The sequence below is a fragment of the Schistosoma haematobium genome, chromosome 1 (genome assembly GCF_000699445.3).
Source record: "Schistosoma haematobium chromosome 1, whole genome shotgun sequence".
Taxonomy (NCBI): Eukaryota; Metazoa; Platyhelminthes; class Trematoda; order Strigeidida; family Schistosomatidae; genus Schistosoma; species Schistosoma haematobium.
In genome coordinates, this window is record NC_067196.1 from 89,039,925 (window position 1) to 89,065,089 (window position 25,165).

At 37.6% G+C, this 25,165-nt stretch overlaps 1 protein-coding gene across 2 annotated transcripts; it reads right to left on the reverse strand.

Moving 5' to 3' along the window:
* Window positions 1-88: 88 nt before the first annotated feature.
* On the reverse strand, window positions 89-18,682 carry MS3_00002404 (uncharacterized protein). 2 transcript variants are annotated; one of them, XM_051209979.1, is made up of 6 exons: window positions 18,501-18,682; window positions 18,175-18,468; window positions 18,068-18,142; window positions 13,339-13,689; window positions 10,617-10,908; window positions 89-2,516 (listed from the first exon to the last, which is right to left on the reverse strand). In XM_051209979.1, exons 1-6 carry the CDS (start codon window positions 18,604-18,606, stop codon window positions 2,471-2,473), a joined length of 1,164 nt encoding a protein of 387 aa, XP_051075463.1. In that variant the 5' UTR covers window positions 18,607-18,682; the 3' UTR covers window positions 89-2,470. The 2 variants fall into 2 exon arrangements, with proteins under 2 accessions (XP_051075463.1, XP_051075464.1); XM_051209980.1 differs by lacking the exons at window positions 89-2,516; window positions 10,617-10,908; window positions 13,339-13,689 and adding an exon at window positions 15,973-17,761 and having other exon boundaries at window positions 17,815-18,142.
* Between the last annotated feature and the right edge of the window lie 6,483 nt (window positions 18,683-25,165).

Genomic DNA, 25,165 nt, shown 5'->3' on the forward strand with positions numbered 1-25,165 from the left:
GGAATCTTGAAGGGGAATGGAGTAGAAGACCCAAGAACACACTAGGAAGCAGACATGAAAAGGATGAATAACAACTGCCTAGGACAGAGTTCGATAGAAAATGGTGGTGGGCAGCCTACACACTTGTACGAAGGGTAACAGGTGTAAGTAAGAATATGTCATGTGCTTCTTAATATTAATTGAACTGTTGAGAACTAACTTGCTCGATCACTGTTTGTTAGTTTGCCGCAGTCCAATAGTTATTATGAAGTGGTTGTTAGTTGAACACAATCTTACTGGATGAACTCGTTAATCGTTCATTTAATGAAAAAACAAATCTAGTGGCATCGAAAACAATACGCCTAACTATAATGATACCTAAGATGATTACCCCACATGATGCTTTACCGGATAGAAACACCATTACAAAATAACCAATTAAGCCATAAGTGTTAACATACTGCGCGAAGTCTGGCTGTAACTTTTCCTAGGATATCACTGAGGTTTACTGAAGTATTACCTGATCTTACTTTGCGATAACAATCAGACTCGTCCACTATCATACAGCATATCAGTCTCTCTTAACATCTATTAATGATTAGCAGCAGGCCACTTTCACTCTTGAACTTTTCTAAGCAGTTCAACAGACAATTTTTTCTCACATATAATGTACTTTGCCAGTACCAGAAAGGTCTTTAAAAGTTTCCCTCCTAAATACAGAATGTTGCTTCAGTAATGGTATGTGTCGTCCATTCATCTAACCATAAGAACTAAGAAAGTCGACCACTATGTTCATCTTGGTAGCTGATGAAATAGAAATATGGGAAGGATTGCTGACACTTGTTTCACGCAAAAAAATATTAATCCATTAATTACAAGACACGTGTACATCACAAAGTAGAGGTAGACATTAACATAGCTAGCCTGCTCGTTGAAATAGGTCCGGATTGACCTCAACTAGTTACTGAATATCAGTCACTAAGTTGTAGATGTGATCGTTCGTCAATCCTTCAAAAGTCGACGCGTCAATACATGTTTTAAATCACACTTCGTACATCCCTTTATAGTCGATATTAACTACAGTACTTAGATCAAAATGACTACCGTAAATTTGGGTTTTATTTAATCGATTAGCCTTTTCGACTGCGTAGCACATAACACGGATACAAATGTGCTGGCTTGATGGTCTCACTATAAACCTGTCGACATAATGCTGTCTTATGTCTTAAAATAGACGTTATTAGGGCATTAATCATCAAATTACTAAAAACACTCATTTGGATACAAATGTTCTTCGTATAGTAATCGTTAAGAATACACGGTACCAATTGAAAACTTCACAATCACTAGTACGGAAGGGATAACTGTCGAATTAACACAATATCAATGATCAAGTTTAAATCTCGGCCGGATATATCGCGTTATCTAAGAACACAAGTCCTTTTACGACCCGAATGAGAGCTATTAACTTAAGTTTAGGTACATAATCGAATACAATTTTCATAAAGCTAGTTACAAAAAAACATATTCATCCACCAACCACTTATAATACAATGAATACCGTATTTTACGTACTTTGTCTACATGTATTTTCAATGTTCACAATATCACAAACTGTATATCAATGAAATTTAGGTCACTTCATACACTCAAAGTTCATTCAGATCATCCAGTGTTTATATTTGTCTGTAAAATAAATTAAGATGTTTGTTTTTTAAACTATGATTCCGTCTTAACTGATGTATTAAACAATATGTAATAATAAAGTCGAGAAAATCTCGATTAACTTTCTATAAATCTATACTAATAAAACATTCAATGCATTTACTTAAAAAATATGGTGATCTATACTTTCATATAAATATAACCATTATTGACAATAATTTTAAGATGAGGGTTAAGCAGAGAACAAAAAATAATGCGCATTATAAATCATTAAGACAAAAAGTAACGTTTTGTGTGTGTGTGGAAACAATAATGAACTGGACAGAAATAACATGTGTATGTGCATCGTTAGTTGGTTGATCGATTAACTGATTGATTAATTGATCAAGAGAAACAATGTTATAAATTAAATGATCATTTGAACAAATGTCGGAACTACACAACAGCGGAAAATGACTAACAGATCATCAAACGTAAAACGTGTGAGTTCATATGAGAGAGGGAGAGAGAGAGAGATTAGACGATGGCGGTGGGGGGAATATTACGAAACAGATAGATCAAAAATCTTAACTAAAGTGAGATTCTAACGATTATTTTCTTTAAAAAAACAAACAAGTAGAAAATAATAGTAATGAAACTAATATGCAAAATTCAATTGTACTGAATAAGTGAAGTCAATAAAACTATGCAGATATAAGCAGATTGTTTAATAATTACACCAGCAAGCATTGTATGCATCTACACATCGAATAACATTAACCACGATAGTTGTGTTTTATTTTTTGCGATTAAATAAAATGTGGGTGCTTAATGAATAAAATCATTCTTATTTGACATGTGCACGTAAACGAATCTCATCGGCTTTTTGGTCTCTACAAGAATAAAAACAATGAGATTAGTATTTATTATTTTGCAACTTAATAAATACCAATGATTTATTAAATTTAAGCAGTCTTTTTAAAGATTTCAAGAGAGAGAAAAAATGCAAATGTTCAGTGCTTTCAGCTTTTAAAAGATGGTTTAACATTGATTGGTTCATGATCTCTAATAAATAAGGTTTCACCTGTCAGTCAATTATACACAAAGTAGAACCCGTATACATTTAAATTGCCACACTCTTATTAGCACAGTGAGATGAAATTGTCAGAGCGAATTCCAGTGTTGTGGAGGGAGTAACAGCATCAGTGGTAATAGTAAATATTAGGCATCGGAAATACATTTTAACCGGCAGCCAGGAATTTTGTAAATGTTGTGATAAACTATTGAGGGTTTGGTATCAAGATGATGCTTTGTTCCATAAATCAATGTCATCATTACTGCACATACAAGTAGAAGACGTATTTAGCGTGTATGTACAGCACATGGTTAACGGATAGTCAATATCTTTTTCTTAGGTTTATGAAATAGAATAAGTTTCTTCTTAATCTGTGAACTGAATATTTTCACTAACTTATCGCAGCAACATAAAGATCCATTACCAATGCATCTGAACACAATGCAAAACTTGAATAGATAACCATAAAACAATCGTACCATTACCAAGAGAAAAAGATGATGAAAATACCAGTATAGGGGTTGTGGAGATTATGAAGCTTTTTTGATTGCGATCATGAACCGGTTAGTGTTAGACCGTTGGAAAACTGGAAGCACTGGACGGTCGTTTCGTTCTATTGTAGAACTACTCAACAGTGTGCATCTACGATCCCGCTAGCGGGATCCGAACCCAGGGCCTTCAGTCTTACGTGTGAACTTATTGATCTCCACAACTATACTGTTAATTAACATGTGCTCACTAGTGACTAGCTTCGTGAGGGAATTCTCGGAGTTCTAGTGAGAGGCCATGACCAGTGGAGCTAATCCGTGTCGGACAGAGAAAGGTATCTACCTCAGTACAATGGAAGATGGTCGCGCAATTTCGTGGATTGGTTGATTTTAGACACTAACACCATTGGTTGCGGGTCAGTGATCCAGTAGGTGAAGCGTTCGCATGCGAGACTGAAGGCCCTGGGTTTGGATCCCGCTAGCGCGATTGTGGATGCGAACTGCTGAGGAGTCCTACAAAAGGACGAAACAACTATCCAGTGCTTCCAACTTTCCAATGGTGGTCTAAAATTAATCGGTTCATGATCTCAATCAAATAATGAAAATAATTTTAAAGAAATATCAATCACCAATTGGTACTCGTGTTTAATAATTTTTTTAAAAAACCTCATAATACGTTGAAATTCTGATTCATGCGTAAAGAATTTGATTTAAAACACCAACTTCAAAAAGAAAGTTTTTTTGTTACAAACAAAACTATGAATATTTGAATTTCAAGTTGATAAAGAAAAATTCAATTATTTTCCGAATAATGTTATCATTTTTTTTTAAAAAACGTTGCGGCAAGTATGATTGAACCTATCAACGCTTGAAATTGCAGTGAAACAATCAATGAATGAATGTTATAAAGGTCGTTGAGAATAGTGAACATTACTAAATATAAATATTTTGTCAAATTAAAATACAAATATACATGGAACAATGTTAATATTAGGAGGATGGATTCATTATGATAGTTGTGCACAATACTGATTTCATAGCACACAGTTATTATCTTGAAACCAAAAAATAGTTCAACCACATTTCTGTCTCGTAAACAGACATTCTTTCAATAAACATACTGAATATTTAAAATACTAACAAGATATTCTGAATATGATAATCAAAAGTACACCAATTTACACACATGTTCAGATTTACACGAAACTTTCTACTACAAACACACAAATATATGCAATGATAAACGTGTCCTTTTCAAGCAACTGTAGTACCTTTACAAAATATACACTGAGTAGTAAAATTTAAACTCCGCCTCCAGCTCTTTTAGGGTTACTGCCGGTCACAAAATCGGGTAAAGAGGAAGATGGAGGATGGACTCAGCAAACCCATCATGCAGAATTAAACATTGCTAGGAAACACTAACCAAAAGTTGGGCACCGTATGTAAGTAAGTCAGTATAATTGTTTATAATCTGGTCTGTAAGATAGTTGTACGTAGTTGACAGAATACAATGAACCTATGTTTCATACTATTTGATACTCATTAACAAGGTGAGCATGTAAGCTTGAGGTGACTGGTCCCACCGAGTAAATTTAAATCTGGATCAATCAGCTTTACAGTTCGAGACGTTACCATTAAACTATCCAGCACTATACTGATCTCCTGTAGGACCGATATTTTCAAATTTCGTTGGTCACTCCGTAATGACCAGTGTCACTTTTTTCAACACTATAAGGTGCTAGCATGAATCTTTGGTGAAACACCAATTTTAAGCATGAAAACCTTCAATGAAATTAACTAGATCATTTCCGATAGTGGTGGTTCCTATGGCTTCACCGTTGATGTCACGTCAACTGTTAGTCTTTCACATTCTATAAAGCATAAATATAACTTCTAAATAGGTTCCGAGTTGGATTTGAACTTGACACATCACGAATGAATACTGTGGCTCGTGTTGGAATACATTCTTATTCATTTTCCAAATAAAACACAAAACACTACGTTCATTCACTTCGCGCTCTATTTAAAAGGACAGTGGTATTGTTTCTCGTTGAGTTAATTAACTGTTTTGATAGTAAATTACGTATCAAAACTACTGTTCACACTTTAATTGCATCTACCCCAGTTAAAGTGATACTGTATTGAGTGTTTCGACCTTGCTTTTGTGTATTTATTGCATCGAAGCATACTTGGTCGACTTTACTTGATTTATTTAGTTAAGGTTTGAGAATCCTTTTACATATCCTGTTTGTGTCACCGTTTTAGTTGATTTTCAAGATGGCTAGATCTGCTCATAAATGTGGACAACCATATTGCTTATTTCCCGTGGAGGAAGGGATGCAATGTGATGAGTGTAATAAGTGGTTCCATAAGATGTGCACCCGATTAAGCCCCACTGCATATAAAAGGTGCTCAAAGCCCAACTCTCATTGGCTTTGTAGTTTTTGTCGCTCGAGCAAAACATTACTCATTCAGGAAGCAGTTAGCCTCCTGATGTTGGCTAATGAGAAGGTTGGTGAGGGCCGTACTGGCAACATTGGTACTGATGGCGAAGATTGCGTTAGTGTCGTAAGTGCTGTCACGGCGCAAGCCAGACATCTACATGTGCAACTCGCAGTTAAACGTTCTCCCCTGAAACGATCAGTGAGTGACACCTCATTAGAGGTTGGTGGCCATATTGCTACAGCTGCGACTAGTGATCCAGGTAAGACAATTACTGTCCCGAGTGGTTCTAATGTAAATGTTTCGACTGATGGAGAATGGATGACGCGAAAACGCAGAAAAGTAGGAAAGACAGCTAAAACTAATGAGCGTTTACTTGATAAGTCCTTGATGGACTCTCAGACCAATCCGCCAAAGTCCCAAAGTAAAGCTCCGTCTAACATTGTTGTGAGTCACTCGCTCGACTCACAGGACTCTGTTACAATAAAAACTAATCGTAAGATACCAGTGGTTAAAATACAGGATCTATCGTCACGGTCGAAAGCTGTGAACACAGTTTCAAAAGAAGCTAAACCCCTCCCTAGTTTAATTATTTGGAATCTAGAGGAGTCGAAAGATAACGACCCTGCTAGAAGACATGCACATGACCTGCAGTTAGTGGAGTCTGTGGTAAGAAATGTACTACCTGAAGAGATTTCAGGGGTACATATTACAAAAGTAATACGACTTGGTAAATGGGTTGGAGGCGAGACCCAACCAAGAAGAATCCTGAAGCTGGTTCTCGGGAGTTTTGAAGAAAGATATATTATTGAAAAACGCACTAAAGATTCGTGACTCAAATATCAGTATTCGACCAGACTGTCCGCTTGGGTATCGAATCAAGTTGAAGAATGCTCTTACGGAATTGAGGACTCGCAAATTAAATTGCGATAATAACCTTACCATTAATGGTTTTCGGGTAGTCAGTTCTTGGAAGCCAATGCTTCCGACGCCTTTATGGGTAGAACGATTGATTGCCAAAACACCTTATGTGTGTGCTACACGAACGCTCGTAGTCTTAGAAATAAAACGTCCGAGCTAAGTCTGATGGTGGAAGAATTATATCCCGATATATTCGTTGTTACAGAAACTTGATTCACAGTAGATATAGACTGTTCTCCTTTCATTGCAGGCTATATCTGTATTAGAAGTGATAGTTTCAAGTCGCAAAGGGGGAGGTATAATATTATAAGTAAGGGATCACTTTCGTATACAATCAACCATATCGGAGGCTCATATCAGTGGCACATGTGAGGTTGCATATTGTAAGATTAAATCTAGAAATGGGTTAGTGACTATAGGGGGAATATACCGTAGTCCGTTTTGTCTTGCTGACGACTTTATTCTAAGACACATCTGTTCTTGGAGTATGGCAGAATGTTGTCTCATCATTGGGGACTTCAACGCACCGCATATCAACTGGGTAGAGCTTACAGCTCCAGGTAGTGGTTTCGATAGCGACCTTTTATCTACCGTTATTCAGTGTGCACTTGTACAATGTATCACAAAACCGACACATATCGATTTGCAACATGATCCGTCGCTGCTGGACCTCGCCCTCACCCACCACTGTGAGGATGTCTTTGATATTCAGCACCTTCCCCCACTAGTGAACAGCGATCACGTTGTAATTCACTTTAAGTTTAGGACACATGGTATACAATTCGTATCTGCTCCACCCCGTCCCAATATCTGGCGAGCCAATATTCCGGCAATCAGAAACTGTGCTATCTTGATTGATTGGTCGGTCGACGCGGATGGATTGTTCGAAGATGAATGGAATAAGTTTAAGGCTACATTCGAGTCCGTAACGTCGCCGTTTATCCCATGGTCGGCACGTAAGCTACCACATTGCCCTCCATGGATTAATAAAGAAACCCGGAAGCTGTTAAAGCGTAGGAAACATTTCTAGGACTTATTTTTGTTGACTGGTCATGCACCATTTAAGCGTGAGTACCAAAAATTCCGTAATATCTGTAAGAAAACCATAGCCAAATCCCGTACCACTTACGAACGACAGTTAGTATATGATAGCCATACTTGTCCGAAACGATTGTTTTCGTATGTTAAACGGCGAATGAAACGTAGTGATGGTATTCTCCCGTTACTGTTACACGAAAATTCAGATTTACTAGCTGAATCAGATCGAGCAAAAGCTGAGACTTTTTCAAACTATTTTAGCGAAGTCTACTCTACGTTTATTGTAACAAATACTTGTCCCACTCACACCGAGATACCAACCATTGGATCTGTACCGGTGACTGAGGAAACTGTCCTTCCGTTGACAACTAACCTCAAACCTGGTAAGATACCGGGCCCTGACGGGTTACATCCACGGTTGCTGTCATCTCTTGCGGACATTATTTCAAAACCGCTCGCGACACTCTTCAACATGTCCCTTTCACTCGCTCAACTCCCTAGAGATTGGAAGGACGCTATAGTCAGTCCTATATTTAAAGATGGTCAGAGACAGATAGTATCTAACTACCGGCCTGTAAGTCTAACTAGCATAGTCGTTAAGTTACTTGAAAAGATAATTCAGGTTAGGTTGCTAAGCCACATAGATTTACAAAATCTGTTAGCTCCTGAGCAACACGGATTTCGTAACAAGCGTTCATGCTTGACTAACTTGCTTATTGCGAGAGAGGATTGGACAACAGCCCTAGATAACGGTCTGTCTGTCGATGTGATATTCATAGATTTTAGCGAAGCATTTGATAAGGTTTCACACGTAGGTCTTATGCAGAAGCTCACGAGCTTCGGAATAATAGGTACTGTACATGAGTGGATAGGAAACTTATTATGTGAACGCAGACAGAGAGTGAGGGTCAACGGAACGCTATCCGATTGGAAGCCGGTCAAAAGTGGTGTACCCCAAGGCACCATCTTAGGCCCTCTGCTCTTCCTTCTCTACGTTAATGAGTTACCGCTGTTGCTTAGGTTGTCGACATTATTGTTTGCGGATGGTGTAAAAATCTGGAGAACAATAAAAAGTGCGGCTGATCATCTGGATCTTCGAGCTGACTTAGACGATTTAGTTAGATGGGCTCGAGAGTGGGGCTTAGAAATCCATGCTAGGAAGAGTGTGTTAATGCACATCGGTCACGGTAATAGTTACCGTTATACTATTGAGGGTAAACCTCTTCCATGCGTTCAAGAACATAAAGACTTAGGAGTAATAAGTCATGACTTATAAACAACTACGTATTGCAAAGCAGCCGCTGTCAAAGGTTTTCGTGCGTTATGGTCACTTCACCGAGCGTTCAAATCTTTTGACGAGGAAATGTTTCGAATTTTATGTCCCACCTATGAAAGACCACATTTAGAGCACTGTATCCAAGCAATTAGCCCATGTCTGGCAAAGGATACTAACTCACTTGAGCGTGTCCAGCGTGTGGGAACGAAATTAGTGAAGGGTATTCCTCGACTCCCTTACGATGAGCGTTTAAAACTCCTAAAACCTTTCTCCTTGTCGTATCGTAGGATACGAGGTGACCTAATACTGGCATTTCGTATCTCTAATTATGATTTGGGTGTTAATATGTCTTATCTTTTTGCTCCCTCCAGCACTAATAATCTCCGAGGTCATAGCAAGTAGGTTCACAAACCGCGATCTAGTAAACTTAAATTGGGGCTCCGTTTTTCTCATCGAGTCGTCAATGATTGGAATGCCTTACCCGAACAAGTGATATCAGCCCTATCAGTGAATACTTTCAAGGAGAAGTTGGACCTTCACTGGAAAGCAATGTGTCAGGATTAATACAGGTTCACCAACCTACTATCCTTATTACTGAAGACTGCACTAAAACTCTTACTACTATCAAATCAGTCATTAATCCCATGTTCATATCGATTGCAGAAATCAGGTCAACACCATTATTTATCCAGTCAAAATAAATTCATAATCTAATCTAATCTCCTCAAATTATCAACAATCTCGACAACTCTCCCATACCACTTCTACTACTATTATTATTATTAATAATAATAAACATGGGCTCACTAACTACAGATTTCATACATCCTTCTCCAATTTCTGAACAAAAAACCGTAACAGCTGTAGTTTCTCTTAGTCTTTCCTCGGAATTCACACTACTATTCCGAATGACAGTAGATCATTAACATGGAGTAGATAGAGATTCAGCTCGTAATCATGAAAGTCATCTATTTCGACCCAGAGTATAGGATCGACAGTGTGTATATATTCAAAAAGTCACAAACTACGACGAAACATCAGTTCAGTGCTTTTTGACATACGGTAACTGCATAGTGGAATTTTAAACAATTCTTACTTATAACACATTAGGTCAACATTTTGAAATCTGTCATGGTGATTAGCAAATAATCAAGCTCCAGTATTCTGAACTTTGATGTCTCTATCACAAGTGAGAAACGCGATTTACGTAAGATACAATTCGCAGAAACGCATAAGGTGATGAGAAAAACGTCTACGACAGACTCCATTCGAATGCTAAGAGGAGGATTATTGGCTCAACGTGCTTAGGTTTGAACCACACCCAATTACACCAGTTTGGTGGGTCGAATGGTAATATACCTAGAAAGTATGACTCAGAGACAAGGAAATAAACCCATGTAGTCGGTGTCAAATCATTTATTTACGACCTTCTTAAAATGCATATAAACGTAGCTCACTCTCCAGGTATACGTTTATCTACTTATTTTTCAGTCACATTTTTGGCATGGAGGTTAGTGACATTGTCAGAGTTCGGTGGCGAATGCCAGTGGGTGGCCCATGCTCCTCCACGAGGAGTAACAAGCGTTAGTAAGTGTAGTCAAACCAACTAGTCAGCAAATATGAAGCCAAAAAATAAACTTATATGCCAGATAATAATGATAAATACAACAGTTTATTTCCTCATGACTAATGAATATCTATTCAATATAAATAAGTTCGTATGACGTACTACTCCTAACGAAACCAAACTTACCTTCCTTCAACATTTACATCGAGATTTTCAGTATGCACATCACCAGCATGAACAGGAACTGTAAGATTATTTTGACCTGTATTGTTATTATTGGTTTGAATTTTATTATTAGGTATTGCTGATACATTATCTTGGCCAGAAACTGCACCAGTACCACTAGTAGTATCACATTTAGCGCTGAGATTAGTTGGTTTTGTATGCATTTGGTGACGTTCATATAATAGGATAGCGGCAACCAAAATAGTAACTTCAACAATAATTCCAATAAATGGCCAAAGAGCGGCCCAACGATCTAAAATACAGTTAAGAATAAATTTTGAAAAAAAAGCAAAAAAAAAATAAACAAGCAATATTTATGCTTTCAACTCTGGACTGTTGATTATGATTTTAAACGTAATAATATCATCAACGAAAAATTCACTGTCAAATCATCAGTGGATAGAGAGATAGACGGGTTAAAAAAGAAAGTCAATAGAAAATGACATTCATATCATTTTAGCAGCGGTTATACAAACTCAAGTAAAACTGATGAGTTCAATAAGTCAAGAATATAATTATAAAATAATTTATATGAGGATCAGAGACAGCACCATCCAAGCCCTATGGTTTTGTTCCATGGTGAAAAAAGTAATAAACAAAAGCTATGTATTCAACTACGAGCTACATCAGCTTGTATAGGGCCTGATGATACTTACCCAGATGCTCAAACTGGCGCAAGTAAAGTGAGGTTCAAACCTCCCGAGTCTCCTGACCACAAATTTACCATCCTACTACGATATGGCGTTGACTCATTTGTGCTTAGTGATAAAAAAGTTCACTTGGTAATTTTACTGTCCACATTGATTAATTTCACTCAATGAGGAAGGTTGGACGACAAATATATACGACTGAATTTAATTTAAACTATTATGCAGAAACTCATACCAATGAAAGCAAAAAACAAGACTTAAATTTCTTTACTGAAACGTTCGTTTAATCACCGGACATTCAGGAAACAACAAACCAGGTCATCAAGAATTCCCAAACAAGAAGTTATGAGGTAAACATATGAATTTACTGTAAGTGGTTCTACGATGTACAGTTTTTTTTGTTTTGACTGTCTAACTTGTTTATTTAATATATATGATTGAAGTTGGGAACACGTGGAGCTGAATAGTTGAAATGAACCTAATTTGTACAGTTTTTTTCATTATTTGTGATTTTTTATAATTCCGCTCAATGTATACAAGGATTATATTAAATAAAGGATCTTGTTGAAGTTGACTGCTATTATCCATGTTCGCTTTTCGCCTGTCTTACTGATTGCCATTCGCTAATTACAAGTGTTCGCATACACACCTTTTTCTGACTTTGTTGGCTGCCTTTTTTAATCTGTTTACTAACAATCCCGTTGCACACGTTTTAGTTCACGTCATACAGCATATTACTTGTCAATTACATACAAGTAAATTGGATCTATATCTGGAACTGTGGAATTATCTTTCCTACATTATCATAATTGTAGATATATATTAGGACGTGTCAACATGGACCCTTCTGACAATAACAAGTAACTCATAAATTTCTTACATATTTGTTTCTGTGTCCTACTAACTCATTCTTTTTATATCTTTTGGGGCACTAAGTGAGTAAAGGTATCTTCATAACTTTATTGGTCTCCCACAAACCCAGTGTGGTTTACAGGTAACGCACTACTACCCAAGTCTAAAGTACTAACTCTTATACCGGATGGACGGGTCAATTGACTGTGAATTTCTGAAGAGTTCCAAACTAGGACACAAGTAGCCAAGTACTCCCTGGTTTCGACGATTCTGTAGCTGATGTCCTCCTTCTTGGAGAAAACGATTTTTAGGAATATCTGCTCATTATTATCTGTGTAACATTGATCAACTTTGGTAATTACTAATCAAAACATGAAAAGCGATAAATCAGTCATAGCCCTTTGTATGTTTCTACAAGCATTATCTTATATGGTGCGAAAGCATATAGCATGTAAATATAAATGAAAGCGGAATGTCCACTTTGTTTAACACAGCCATCCTTACTGGGTTAATTTTATGTACAATATTACCTGTTTCTTAAGCTATATCTTGATCAGTATGTTATGAAGACAAATAATTGGGTTAGTTTGTAAAAGCAACACAAGCAATTTCTTCTGGCAAAACAGTTTGAACTTAGCAAATAAACTACTCAATTGAGAAAATGAATCAAGTATCTGTTTACCATAAACTCAAATCAATCCGACAACTTTCGAATTGACTTTTATGAAGAGATAATGGAGGTATTAAATACATTATAACGTAGCCAGGTATAGTGTAAGACAGGAAATCCGGTAAACGCATATCAACTGGAAAGGTTCAACCGAACATGGTTCATGGAGTTAATAAGGATAGGAACGAGATAAAGGAATCCACTAAAACGGCTATACAATAAGGATACAGTTTGTACATTAATTTGTTTAAATACACTGACTATATTTTAGTTTTAGAGATAGTAGAGGTTGATGTGTGAAGAATAGTGAGTGGTATAATCCAATCATTTGAGAAATCGCATATGAAATTACAAATAACAGTTTGCTTGTAATTGCAATACGGTGAATTGAGTTTATGTACTTACAATTATGCCCCGTTCAAAGTTTTTTAGGTTTTTTATTATTGGATATCTTAAATCAAGACTAAATAGTTATAAAACTTACAATTCGATAATCAAACTTGAACATTACCTTTAACGTTGACAACCATCAAAGCGAAATCAGTACCGCGTTCAGTTGAAACGTTACATGCATACAGACCATTATCACTTTCTTTTAAATCCAAGAAGCGCAGAGTATCATTCGGCGTACCACCATCACTTGTTTCCAGGACATAGTGAGTTTCATTGGTCAACAGAGGAAGTAAATTATATAAGGCTGTATTAATGGCATTGTCATCATCCATTTGACTAGCTTGTATCGATGCAAAACTCCATATTACTGAAGATGGCTGAGGATAACTACTAACACGACAAACCAGCCGCATAATATCACCCTCCAAGACACGTTTTGGCTTAGTAAATAGTGGAAGAACAGGTGCGCCTGAGTAATAGTGATTAACAACGAAAGATGATTTAGTTTGAGGCTAGGACTACAATTCTAACTAGTTAGATTTCCAAGCGAAATGTATGAAATAACACGTGGCATGGATTTAAGTTGACAAATAACTGACTCACTTACACCTGTTATCTCTCGTGGAGGAGCATAGGTCGTCCACCAGCACTCTCTATCCCATCCTGTCCCGGGCAATCCTTTCCAGTTGCTATTTATACTTTCCATGTCTGCTTTTAAGTCCCGAAGTAGTGTGTTCTTCGACCTTCCTTTTCCCTTTCCCTTCAGGATTCCAAGTTAGCGCTTGATTCGTGATGCAGTTTGATCATTTCCGTAATGTATGTCCTATCCACCTCCAACGTCTTTCCCTAATTTCTTCTTTAGATGGAAGCTGGTTTGTTTTCTACCACAGTAGGCTGTTGCTGGTGGTATACGGTTAACGGATATTGAGTATATTCCGTAGACAACTATTTATAAATACTTGTACCTTTTTGATGATGACAACTGACTCAATTGTTAAGATAATTAGCTAGTTTACAGTTCCAAAAACAAACAGAAAATGATAGCGGTAAACAAGAGGTTTGACTTTCCATAAGTCAGACACAACGTAGAACCTGTACGTACGTACATCGGTTCAGGTTGGCATGCTCCATCAGCACAGAAAGATGAAGTTTTCAGGCCAAATTCCAGACTAGTAGAGTTAGTAACAGTATCAGTGATAGGAAGAATTAGGCATCGAAGATAAAGACAATATAAATCAACAAAATAAAAAGAAATTTTAGAATTTGAAAGACAAATAATGGATGCACCTGCGCCACTGCGAGCGATTTTGAAACATGTCATTTTAAGTCTCTAAACAATGGCTGAACTTCCTTCACTAAATAAGGTTTAGAAGAACAGATAGTATAGTCATATCTCAGCTCAAATCCAAGTGTAGTAATTGAGTCGCATTATTTTATATTACAGGAGTACAACACCTTACTTAGGCATACGCTACAACAAACGTTACAAAAATGCGACGCAGAAAATATATTCATCATTTTAGGATATTCTGCGGGCGAAAAAAATATATGAAAGAATAGTTTTCTACCTGTAAATTATAAGTACAAATAAAGAAATAATTATTTCATACGCTAGTTAAAATCCAGTAAACCAGCTTGATAGTGTGTGTTGAAACATTGTAGGACTACAAGGCTTTTATGGCAATTTTGGAGAATGGGGATTAATAAATCTATAATTTGTTTTTCTTAATCCCAGTTTTTTACGCGAAGATAGCTGTTACTTATGCATTTAATGTTTTAGTACTTTAATACTGAATCGTACGCAACTATTAGATTATGAGCACGTTTTTAGAATACTACATACAAATAAAGTAAACGTGTAACTTTACGCTTTCCTCGTACCATACCTCACTAGTTCTTAGTCCCTACCTCGAATGTTCCAGATTTATCTATAAATTTTATCCTGTATGATACTGCTCTGAAGGTATGTAGTAGCAAATAGAAGCCTTATGATCATACGTATAGGGAAGCAATTTCTTTTACTAGAAAGTAACCCGTAAAAAATTAAACAACTGGTAATCGTCTGCATGATGTGATTTACATTGGAATATATACTGTTTAAATTTCCAGTTCATCAATGAAACACCAAACCTTGGAGACAGAGAATAACAATTAACAGTCCGTTTGTCAACAGAATGAATTATGATCACTTAAATATTTCTAGTTCCTGAATTTAAGGACAACATAAATTAAGGTGAACTAGGCATCCCAAATATAAGATGATATAGCAGACCAGTCAATTCACAAAAATGAAAGTACAATGCTGTTGCTGAAATCAAATCGAGATTTGAAGTTGCGACACATTGATTCAGAGTCAAGTTGATATGGTAGGAAAGAACTAAGCTTAATGGTCAAGTCTTATTTTCTTGATAAGTGACCTACACAGCTGACATCCTTTGATTGCACATGATGTTTAATCACGCTTTTTTCATGGTAATGACTCAAATAGTCTCATGTTGAAACCGAGACCTGAATCAGTCATCAACAAGACATTTTATACAGCCCAACTTGTCATTACTGAAAAGACAAGGTCTATGTTTCACTAAAAACTCAAACAGCACATGAGCGATTCTGTCACATCCCACTGTGCCTATCAATTTACATATATGTGCGGAAACATGTACATAAAGAGGAGAAATTGTGATCTGCAAATAAGGGTGGCGGAACACATACCCAAATGAATTCCAATAGTCAAATAAGATCACATGAAGGACAGACATCTTACCCCATTGCGAAACATTTGGTTGAGACTGGTCATAAGGTTGATATCAAGTAAAAAATCATAGTTGTACAAAAGCCTTCAAGGGCGTATAATTAGGTTTACTGAAGCCTTGGCTATACGGAAACTGAAACTCTATATGTTCGAGAACAATTTGTTCTCACCTTTAGCCTACCCTGGTACTACTGATTTGTTATCCAGAGTGGTTACCACATGGTTTTTGTGTACTTTAGTTTTCTGTTACGACTCACCTTTAGCCTGTCTAGATGACCTTCTAGTTTTCGTACAAAAATGTCATAAAATGTGTGATCAGATTGTTCGAAATGTATTGCCCACATCACAATTCTGATAGCCTTCGTCTTCTCGTTGCATTATCGAAATGACTGTTATAAGCGGGTATTATTTGGTTAGACGAAAAAACTACACTACTTGTTAGTAGTCTTTCATACCAGTCTAATCGAAGGCTCGTGCCAACAATTCAGTAAAACGACCAGCTATTACTCAATCACATCGTGTTGCCAGTATTCTCTCTCTACAACTTAACAATCCCCAAACCCGTCATCGAATCATAATCTACAAAGCGTCTTAAAAGGCAAAATGTTACTTAGGGACGATGGGGAACGGAGTACGAAGATCAGTAGACACCTGTGGCATGGGTGAGACATTCACCTACATATACGAGGACCAGTCAACCAAGATCAAATCGAAGATAAAGATTGGATGTCATTGAACCAAATTCTAAGCCACGTCGCCTAACCATCGTACAGTTGTTCAGAAGACTGAACAAGGTCATTTGGATCTACTAGCGTGGCTCCGACTAGCATCCAGCAACTTTGTGAACTATCGCCATGCCTTGTGATGGCCAACTGCAGTTCCTTTCCAATTTATCACGGTGAGGATATATATTATGGACGACCTTTGAGCAACGCTAAAATAACCCTGAAATGTCCAACTACTTACTATGGTTAAGTGAGGGTTGTGTTAGTATGAAGAATCAGGATCGAACGTTAGGGTTAGGAATTAGATTTAGTGTTTTTATCACGAAATGACATAAGCTACAATGCCAAAATAAAATTTCACCAAACGAATGAAATTCGCGACAAAATTCAAGACCTGCTACCTCAAATCTAATTGGTTCGTCCATGAACTATGTTATCATCTCTATCCCTACTCCAGCTATCAGTGAGAGTTTAGTTAAGCGGAGGTTGAACATATATAGCACATGTCCTAGTCACCCTACTTTATGAAACTATTGCCTGATAAAGACTTGCTATATTTATCCAATATTCTATGCCTTACCTAATTAGGAAGTTGTCCTGACACACAACCAAGGATTCGAAGACACATGATCAAAAACCCGCAGTCAAATCCTGTCTTAACCTTTATCGACATTTCACAGCCATATTAACAGGATAAAAACTGTTCAGCAGTATATTCACGTTCTGGTTGCCAAATGAGTATATTGCCTGTCCCGCAATCTAAATATGACTATTATGAAATGCACTATTAGCACTCTAAATTCATCACGCTTCCTGTCAGTTCTGAATTTGTAGGAAATACAAGACCTAAGGTCAGTTAGTGGATTTCTGTGTGAAACAAATCATTTAATCCGTTCTCGTTGTATTTTACGAATTTACATGTTAAAACACTAAGCCATTCGAGCTATAACTACAAATTACATTTACTATCAAGCAAATACAATACTTGGTCGTGTCCTGTTTTGGCTTGGATCATGACTGAGTACTACACTGTATTAAGTCGTTATTGACTTTCTTGTTGTTTTCTATCATGGAAAACAAAGATTTGCATATTTTACGTGATAGCAAACGATATTACTTCCTTTCCAAACTGAAACATGACTTTGCTCGTCCATTCATAGACTTTCCGACACAACTTGGAGATGCCTGATAATTTTATTCAGTTGCCTGAACCTAGTTTATGTGACCTTACATCTGACAATGCTTCCTGAGACTGGGTTACAGGTCATCATACCTAGGGACGAATTCACTGTGAAAACCATTTAAGACAAGATAAAAAATTACACAAACCCACAACAGTGATCATAATAAATACTTAAAAGAAAACATACTATATGCTTGGCCAGAACCAGAAGACGTAACCCCACCCATTGTTGCAATCAAAGTATAATTTCCAGGAACTGGACCTAATTTGTGTAAGGCATAATAACAAGGATACCTTTTTGATTTAAATTTAAAGTAACTTCCAGAGTATGCGTAGTGTCAGAGAATGTCTCTGAAGAGTAATCTCCGGAAAGGATAGGCGCATCATCTGCCTTACGTCGGCTAACTGAAATTTCTTCGCCATTACGCTTCCAAGACAATGTAACAGTGGATGGATCACTAACTCCTGTGATTTCATATTTTACAGTCACGGAAACTGAGATGTTTACTGCACGCTTGATATACGGAAGACCTTCCAGTTTTACCGCCGACATATAAGTTTCAACTTCTCCATTAGCCTTAGGACGAACTAAAGCACTGTGACTACACAAACTGAAATACCTTCTAACCCACTGCAAACTAAAGCTAACTTCAAAAGCAAAAACCCCAGGAACACGAACATTCTTAAAACTGACTCCTGAGCGCGTTTGAAAGCGAGTGGTGTCATTCAAGCTTCAACATTTCCTCGACGGGTAGTGGATTAGTTGATCTTCGGAATTCACTTCTGATGAGTGGAGAACGATTATTAACAACATAACTTTGTGATTCCCGGAACATGTGTCCTATCCTCTAAATGGTGGTCAGCAGGAAACGCCTAAGAATCCCAGGCTCAAAGCCAGATCTGTTGGTAGCAGACAACACAAACTGACTGCCCAAGTCGTCGATAACTTTCCGGAATCCCACGGTATGTTTGACGCGAATGTGGTTGCTATTCCAATGAAAGTTGATGAATAGATACAGGTCGTGAACAAGAAACGACAGAACGATATAAAAGAAAATCCAATCCAAAACCGAGAATTTAATGACTGATCCCAGTGACAGGCCGGTTATCTTTTATAGAATCAAGGAGAACAAAAGCTCAGAACCTAAAAGTCGTTTTAAGCATGACATTAGGTTGATAAAACAGCCACTAAATCAGCTTGTGCTTCGGGATACTAAAGATGTACAGACTAGGTAGCTAAGCGAACTTAAAATCAAACCAGGATACTTGAAGTAGTATTTAGATATCCTAAAGAACGGGACTAAATATTAAAAAATGAACACAAACTAAAGGGTTCAGGAACTTTCGTCAGTAGGGACTTTCCGCTCGCAAACCGTGTAAAAAGATGAGAAGCCGAAAAGGGACTACAACTTATGTTAGACCCTGGCGAAAAGGACATAAAAATTGTAAATTTTCGGGTTGTAAGGCTTCGACGGAGAATGATGCCGAAACCGCTATTGGTGCAGCACGAATTCATTTAAATAGGCTTCGTATATGTTACACTAATGCCCAAAGCTTGCTCAATAAGCGGTCGGTAATAGGTGTACAGATTGACTCTACCAAGCCAGATGTAATCTTAGTCACAGGAACTTGGCTGACACAGCCTATAGATATTATGGAACTTGATTTTGATGGTTTTATGTTGGTAAGAGCCGGCGAAATTCAGAAGCGCAATGGAGGGGGAGTAGCTCTATTCATTAGGAATACTATCGCATTTGCCATTATCGACAGTGTATCCCATGAGAGTAAGACGTGTGGATTAGTTAGTTGCCGCTTGAAATGCAAGGGACAAGAGCTGCTGATTGGTTCGGTCTATCGTAGTCCAACCTGTGAGGTGAATGGGGTCCTGCTAAGCAGTCTCAATACTTGGTCACAAAGTGGTCGGTGTCTAATCCTAAGAGACTTTAATGCACCTACGGTAGACTGAATAAATCTGAGGACTGAGTTGTCAAAAAATTCTTTCGAGCAGGACCTAGTTGATGCGGTTATCACATGTTCCCTGGTAAAACATGTGAAGCAAGAGATTAGGTACGACCCGGACTCTGAATCACCCTTACTAGATCTTATGTTGACCGATCATGCGGATGACATCACGAACCTAGATTACATGCCACACCTAGGTAAAAGTGATCATGCAGTTCTAACCTTTGACCTAACCTTTGAGCACGCGTTAGCTTAATCCAGACCTAACGTCTGGAAAGCAAATATACAAGACATTATACACTCAGCATCGTCAATATATTGGACAATAGAGCCAGTTTCCCCCAATTGAAACAGCTTGGGATGTATTTCGAAGGTTATACTAAAACGTTGCTGCACCCCACACCCTCTGGACTGCACCAATGGGTCCAAGAAACTCTACACCATAATCCAGTAGGGAGGTCCGCACCCTTCTCCGCAAGAGGAGAAGAATGTGGGATGGATTCAGGTTACTGGGACTGAGAATGTCGAAATACCTGTACCTCTACACTCCGTAAGTCTAGAAGGTTGTACAAATAAAAAAAATTGTTAAGGAATTTATAGAATGCCCTAAACGTCTGTATTCGTATATAAACCAGAAGAAAAAAGAAGGAAAAGTATTCCAACACTATGAGGAGACAGTTATGCTTCATAATCAGTGGAGGACGACTTTGGTAAGGTTCACGTATTCTCAAACTACTTTAGCAATGTATATACCATGGAAACGCCCTTCTCGTCAGTTCATACAAATCCCCCCCCCACACACACTGGACAACGTAACTATTAAAGAACTCAATTTCTTTGGTCTGCTAAGTATGCTTGACATAGGCGAATCCACAGGACCCTATGAACTGCATCCTAGGTTACTAAATGAATTACATAACCTCGTTATGAACCCTTTGAATACATGCTTTAATCCATCCGTAACCCAGGGGCGTTTACCAAAAGACTGGAAGAGCGCCATAGTAAGTCCTCTCTTCAAAACAGGTATGAAACATAAACCTGAGAACTACCGACCCGTTAGCCTAACTATCGTGGTCGTTAAAATTTTGGAAAAATTTATTCGTAAGGAGCTGTTTAAGTACCTTGGTGAAAATCGGATCCTTTCGGATAAGCAGCATGGTTTTAGAATAGATTATTCCCGTCAAAGCTGGTGCGCTCTCAAAAACCTATAGACGTAGCCTACATTGACTCCAGCAAACCTTTTGACAAAGTCCCGCACAACCGGCCGTTATGTAAGCTAAGAAATGTCGGTGTTGGAAGCAATCTATTGATGTGGATTGCAGACTTCCTAGTTGGGCTCTAACCAAGAGTACGGGTAAACTCAAAGTTATCTAGCTGAGAAACTGTGCTTAGCGGAGTGCATCAGGGTATAGTTTTGGGACCAGTGTTAGTCCTCTTGTTTGTAAGTGACCTTCATCGTCCGTTATCATCATCGGTCTTGCTATATGCTGACAATTTCAAGATATGGAGAGCGATACGACGTAAGGGTGATAGCTTAGACCCGAATAATCTCGAACTTGGCAGATGCCGATAAGTACTCCCAAGTGTATTGTGATGCATATCGGTCATCAAAGTACAGGTACATATATGGTGAACAACACTGAACTACCTGTTGTTCAGACACACTACGACTTGGGAGTCATCGTTAGCCAAGAATTAAAAACCACTGCACGCTACCACCAAAGGTTTTAGAACCTTATGGTCAGTACGTATGGCCTTTAGTTATGTCGACGCCGGAACTTTTTTGACTTTGTACAAACTGATGATGTTGTTCAGAAGAACAATGAAAGCTCCACAACCAACCATGCAGCTCAGAGAACAAAACCAAATCAAAATCATCCACCTGAGCTACAAATCTTCTCCACCATCTCAATATCTTAGATCCCCCACATTTCTAACTTTCGATTTCACTGAGTTGGTATACTTCGACTATAAGAGGGTTACGTGTAAAGGCGTTATCAAGCTCTGAATACCTGTGGCATCTTCAATAACACTATTCATATTCTTATGTACACGAATCTACCCCCTTATTCTACATCATATTACGTATTAGCCTAACTGAGTAACCTATTAAAGCAAACCCCGTAACGTTTGTGGTATTTTGATCTCACATGTAAACTGGCTTGTATTCTGTGATAAATTGTTATATGACATAAATTACCATTAATAATGAGTTTGTAGGTACCAATGTCAAGGTTGGATTTGATAGTTTCAAGTAAATTGATCATTGGGTAGAAAGTCAATAAAAAAACTTTTTTGCTATATCCCACCGAGTAGAATTTCATTTCTGACTATTAGCGACTTACTGTAAGCCACTTCTTCACGGTAAATAAATAAACGAATTAAATTAACACACATTCATTTCAGTAATTATAATTATGAGTCAGTTGATTCAATTGACATCGAAGCAGAACAAACAGACCTTCCTATAAATGTCACTCCAACAACAACCGAAGAAATCAACATAGACATCAGACAAATCAAGAGTGCGGAAGCAGTAGGACCCGACAACAAACCAGCCAAAGCACTAAAGTCACACATAGAAGCAACTGCAAGTATGCTTCACGTTCTATTCGAGAAGATTGGGGGGAAGAACAAGAGCCGATGGATTAGGAAGAAGGATACCTCATCAAGATACCAAAGACAGGAGGTCTAGGCAAATGTGAGAACTACCTAGACATCACACTACTATCGGTATCAGGAAAGATTTTCTACAGAGTGTTGCTGAACCGGATGAAAGACACAGTAGACGCCCAACTTCGAGATCAACAGGCTGAATTTTGAAAGGATAAGTCGTGTACAGACCAAATGGCGACACCACGGAACGTCGTTGAACAATCAATTGAATGCAACTCATCACCATACGTCAACTTCCTAGACTATGAAAATACAATGGACAGGCTGCATGCAACTAGAAGATTTGGATATCACAGATGACCAAACTCTTCTATCCTATACACACCAACGAATGCAAGTGAAGACAGCCAATTTAACAACAACCCCTGTAGCAGTAGGCCTCAACATTCACAAGAGAAATACTAAGATCCTCAAATGCAATACAGAAAACACCAATCCAATCACACTTGATGGAGGAGCTCTGGAAGGGGAAACTTTGACGTACCTGCCTGAACAGCATCGTCGATGAACAAGGCGGATCCGATGCAGACGTAAAGGTGGGGATTGGCAAAACAAGTGCCGCATTCCTACAACCGAAGAACATATGGAAATCAAAACAACTGTAAACTAACAGCAAAGTCAGAATCTTCCATACGAACGTCAAGACAGTTCTACTGTAGAGAACTACTAGGACCATCAACAAAAGGTACACGTTTTTATAAACATTTGTCCACGTAAGATTCTCAGTCAGCAACAACCACTGTGGGAGAGAACAATCTAGCTTCGAGTTGAGGAGGAAATTAGGAAAAGACGATAGAAATGGATAGGATATACATTACGGAAATCACCAAATCGCACCACGAGGTAAGCTTTAACTTGGAATCGTGAAGGGAAACGGAAAAGATGAAGGCCAAAGAACACACTAATTTGGGACCTAGAAGCAGACATGAAAAGTATGAATAGCAACTGGAAAGGATTGTCCAGGACAGGGTGGGACAGAGAGTGCTGGTGGACGGCCTACGCTCCTCGACGAGGGGTAACAGGCGTAAATAATTAAGCAAGCAATTTCCATTACTTACTATTACTCTAGCTAGACATAGCTGTATACTATGCATTTTTACTAGTAGTGCGTGCTGTGGCTTCATTCTTACTGACCAGATTTTTGTTAGGTGATTATCTTGTGATCAAACTTTGACAACCCCACTGATACCCAGATATTCCACGATCCAAGAACTCAAAGTTGTTGGTGCTTATATTCCTTTAAGTAGTATTGTCATTATGGTAAGTAAATCTTTTTAAAAATGATCATGGATGTCCAGTGCTTGACAACGCTGTTGACCCTAATGCCTTGATAACTGAAGATCCTAAAGCGAGTCACATCAGAAGTCAGGAATAAAAGAGTTCGAAAATATATTTGGGAGATGGTCGATGAGTAAAGAAAATGTGATATTTAGGAGTATTTGAATTTTTATACAAATTAGGAATTCCCGAAATAATGCAATTTCAGTCAGCTAGAACTATGTGAGCATAAATGAACATTTTATATTTGGAATTCGGAATCAGGCTCACATGGAGTACAAACGAATCATTAGTTCATACAAAAACCATAAGAATGTAAAACGATTTAACTTAATAGCTACAATATCAACCTGACTGATAGGTTTCGACTAGTATTATGAACTAAACAACGTGAAATTGGTGACTACAAACTGACCAATCAGTATTAACATCTAAATTTTACACAAATTCTGTTGTGCCTCAAACAACTAAGTGATAATTTCTAACTGTGATATTTGGGATAACATTATTTTCCAAAGCTAGAAATCACACTTTTTTTAAAAAAAAAAAACTCCAGTTAGAAAGAAACATCAATGAAGTGTTTCTGATAGTTACATTTAACCATTTAAGATCATTTAACTAAGTTCACTAGAACTGATGAACCGCCCGGGATTTTGTAACACATGAAACAAAATATTCACCATATTGTGTAAATAAAGTTATTTTGATCAACTTCATTGATCAATAATAAATGAACCAAAATTATTGGATCCGTTACAAAATCATGGATGAAGAACGTCTCGTCTTGAAATCATACCATAAATTTAAATTAAAGCTTTGTAAAAGCTTTCTATGAACTTTCTTTATATGATTGAACCTTCATGTGACCATTAAATATCCCATTTATCAAAAAGTAAAGTCATACATTAAAATAGTAACTAAAAATTTTGAAAGTACCATGCAAGAAACTGCTAATCACGATGATTAATATATGTTGTTAAATAAGATTTAATGTGTTCTCTTATGATATCATCTTGATCTCAGTAATAGCATGAGTTGATTAAAAGTTGGAAGTTGAAAGATGAATAAGTAAGTAACAGAAGGGGTTTTATGGATATTATTGGTAATTTTAATAGTTGAGATCATGATTCAATTGAAGCTAGACCACCGTGGAAAACCTGGAAGCACTGGACGGCCATTTTGTCCTATTTCGGGGATCCTCAGCAGTGCGCATCCTGGTCTGTTGTGAGATAATAACTCATTGAAGACAACAGTGAATGTGTCACTCAATTTCGTGGATTAGTTGAAGTCAGACATTAACACGAAAGGATGCCTGTTCAGTGGTCTAGAAATTAAGCGTTCGCACGCAAGACCGATAGGTCCTGAGTTC

Bases quoted from the DNA above. Each gene is read 5' to 3' on its own strand.
- MS3_00002404 (XM_051209979.1), bottom strand. From the start codon at position 18,606: ATGACACCACTCGCTTTCAAACGCGCTCAGGAGTCAGTTTTAAGAATG. The intron at 13,690-18,067 runs GTATGTTTTCTT...ACTATTACTCAG, and splicing joins TGGTTCTGGCCAAGCATATA to GCGCACCTGTTCTTCCACTA. The intron at 10,909-13,338 runs GTAATGTTCAAG...ACTGTATTTTAG, and splicing joins GATGGTTGTCAACGTTAAAG to ATCGTTGGGCCGCTCTTTGG.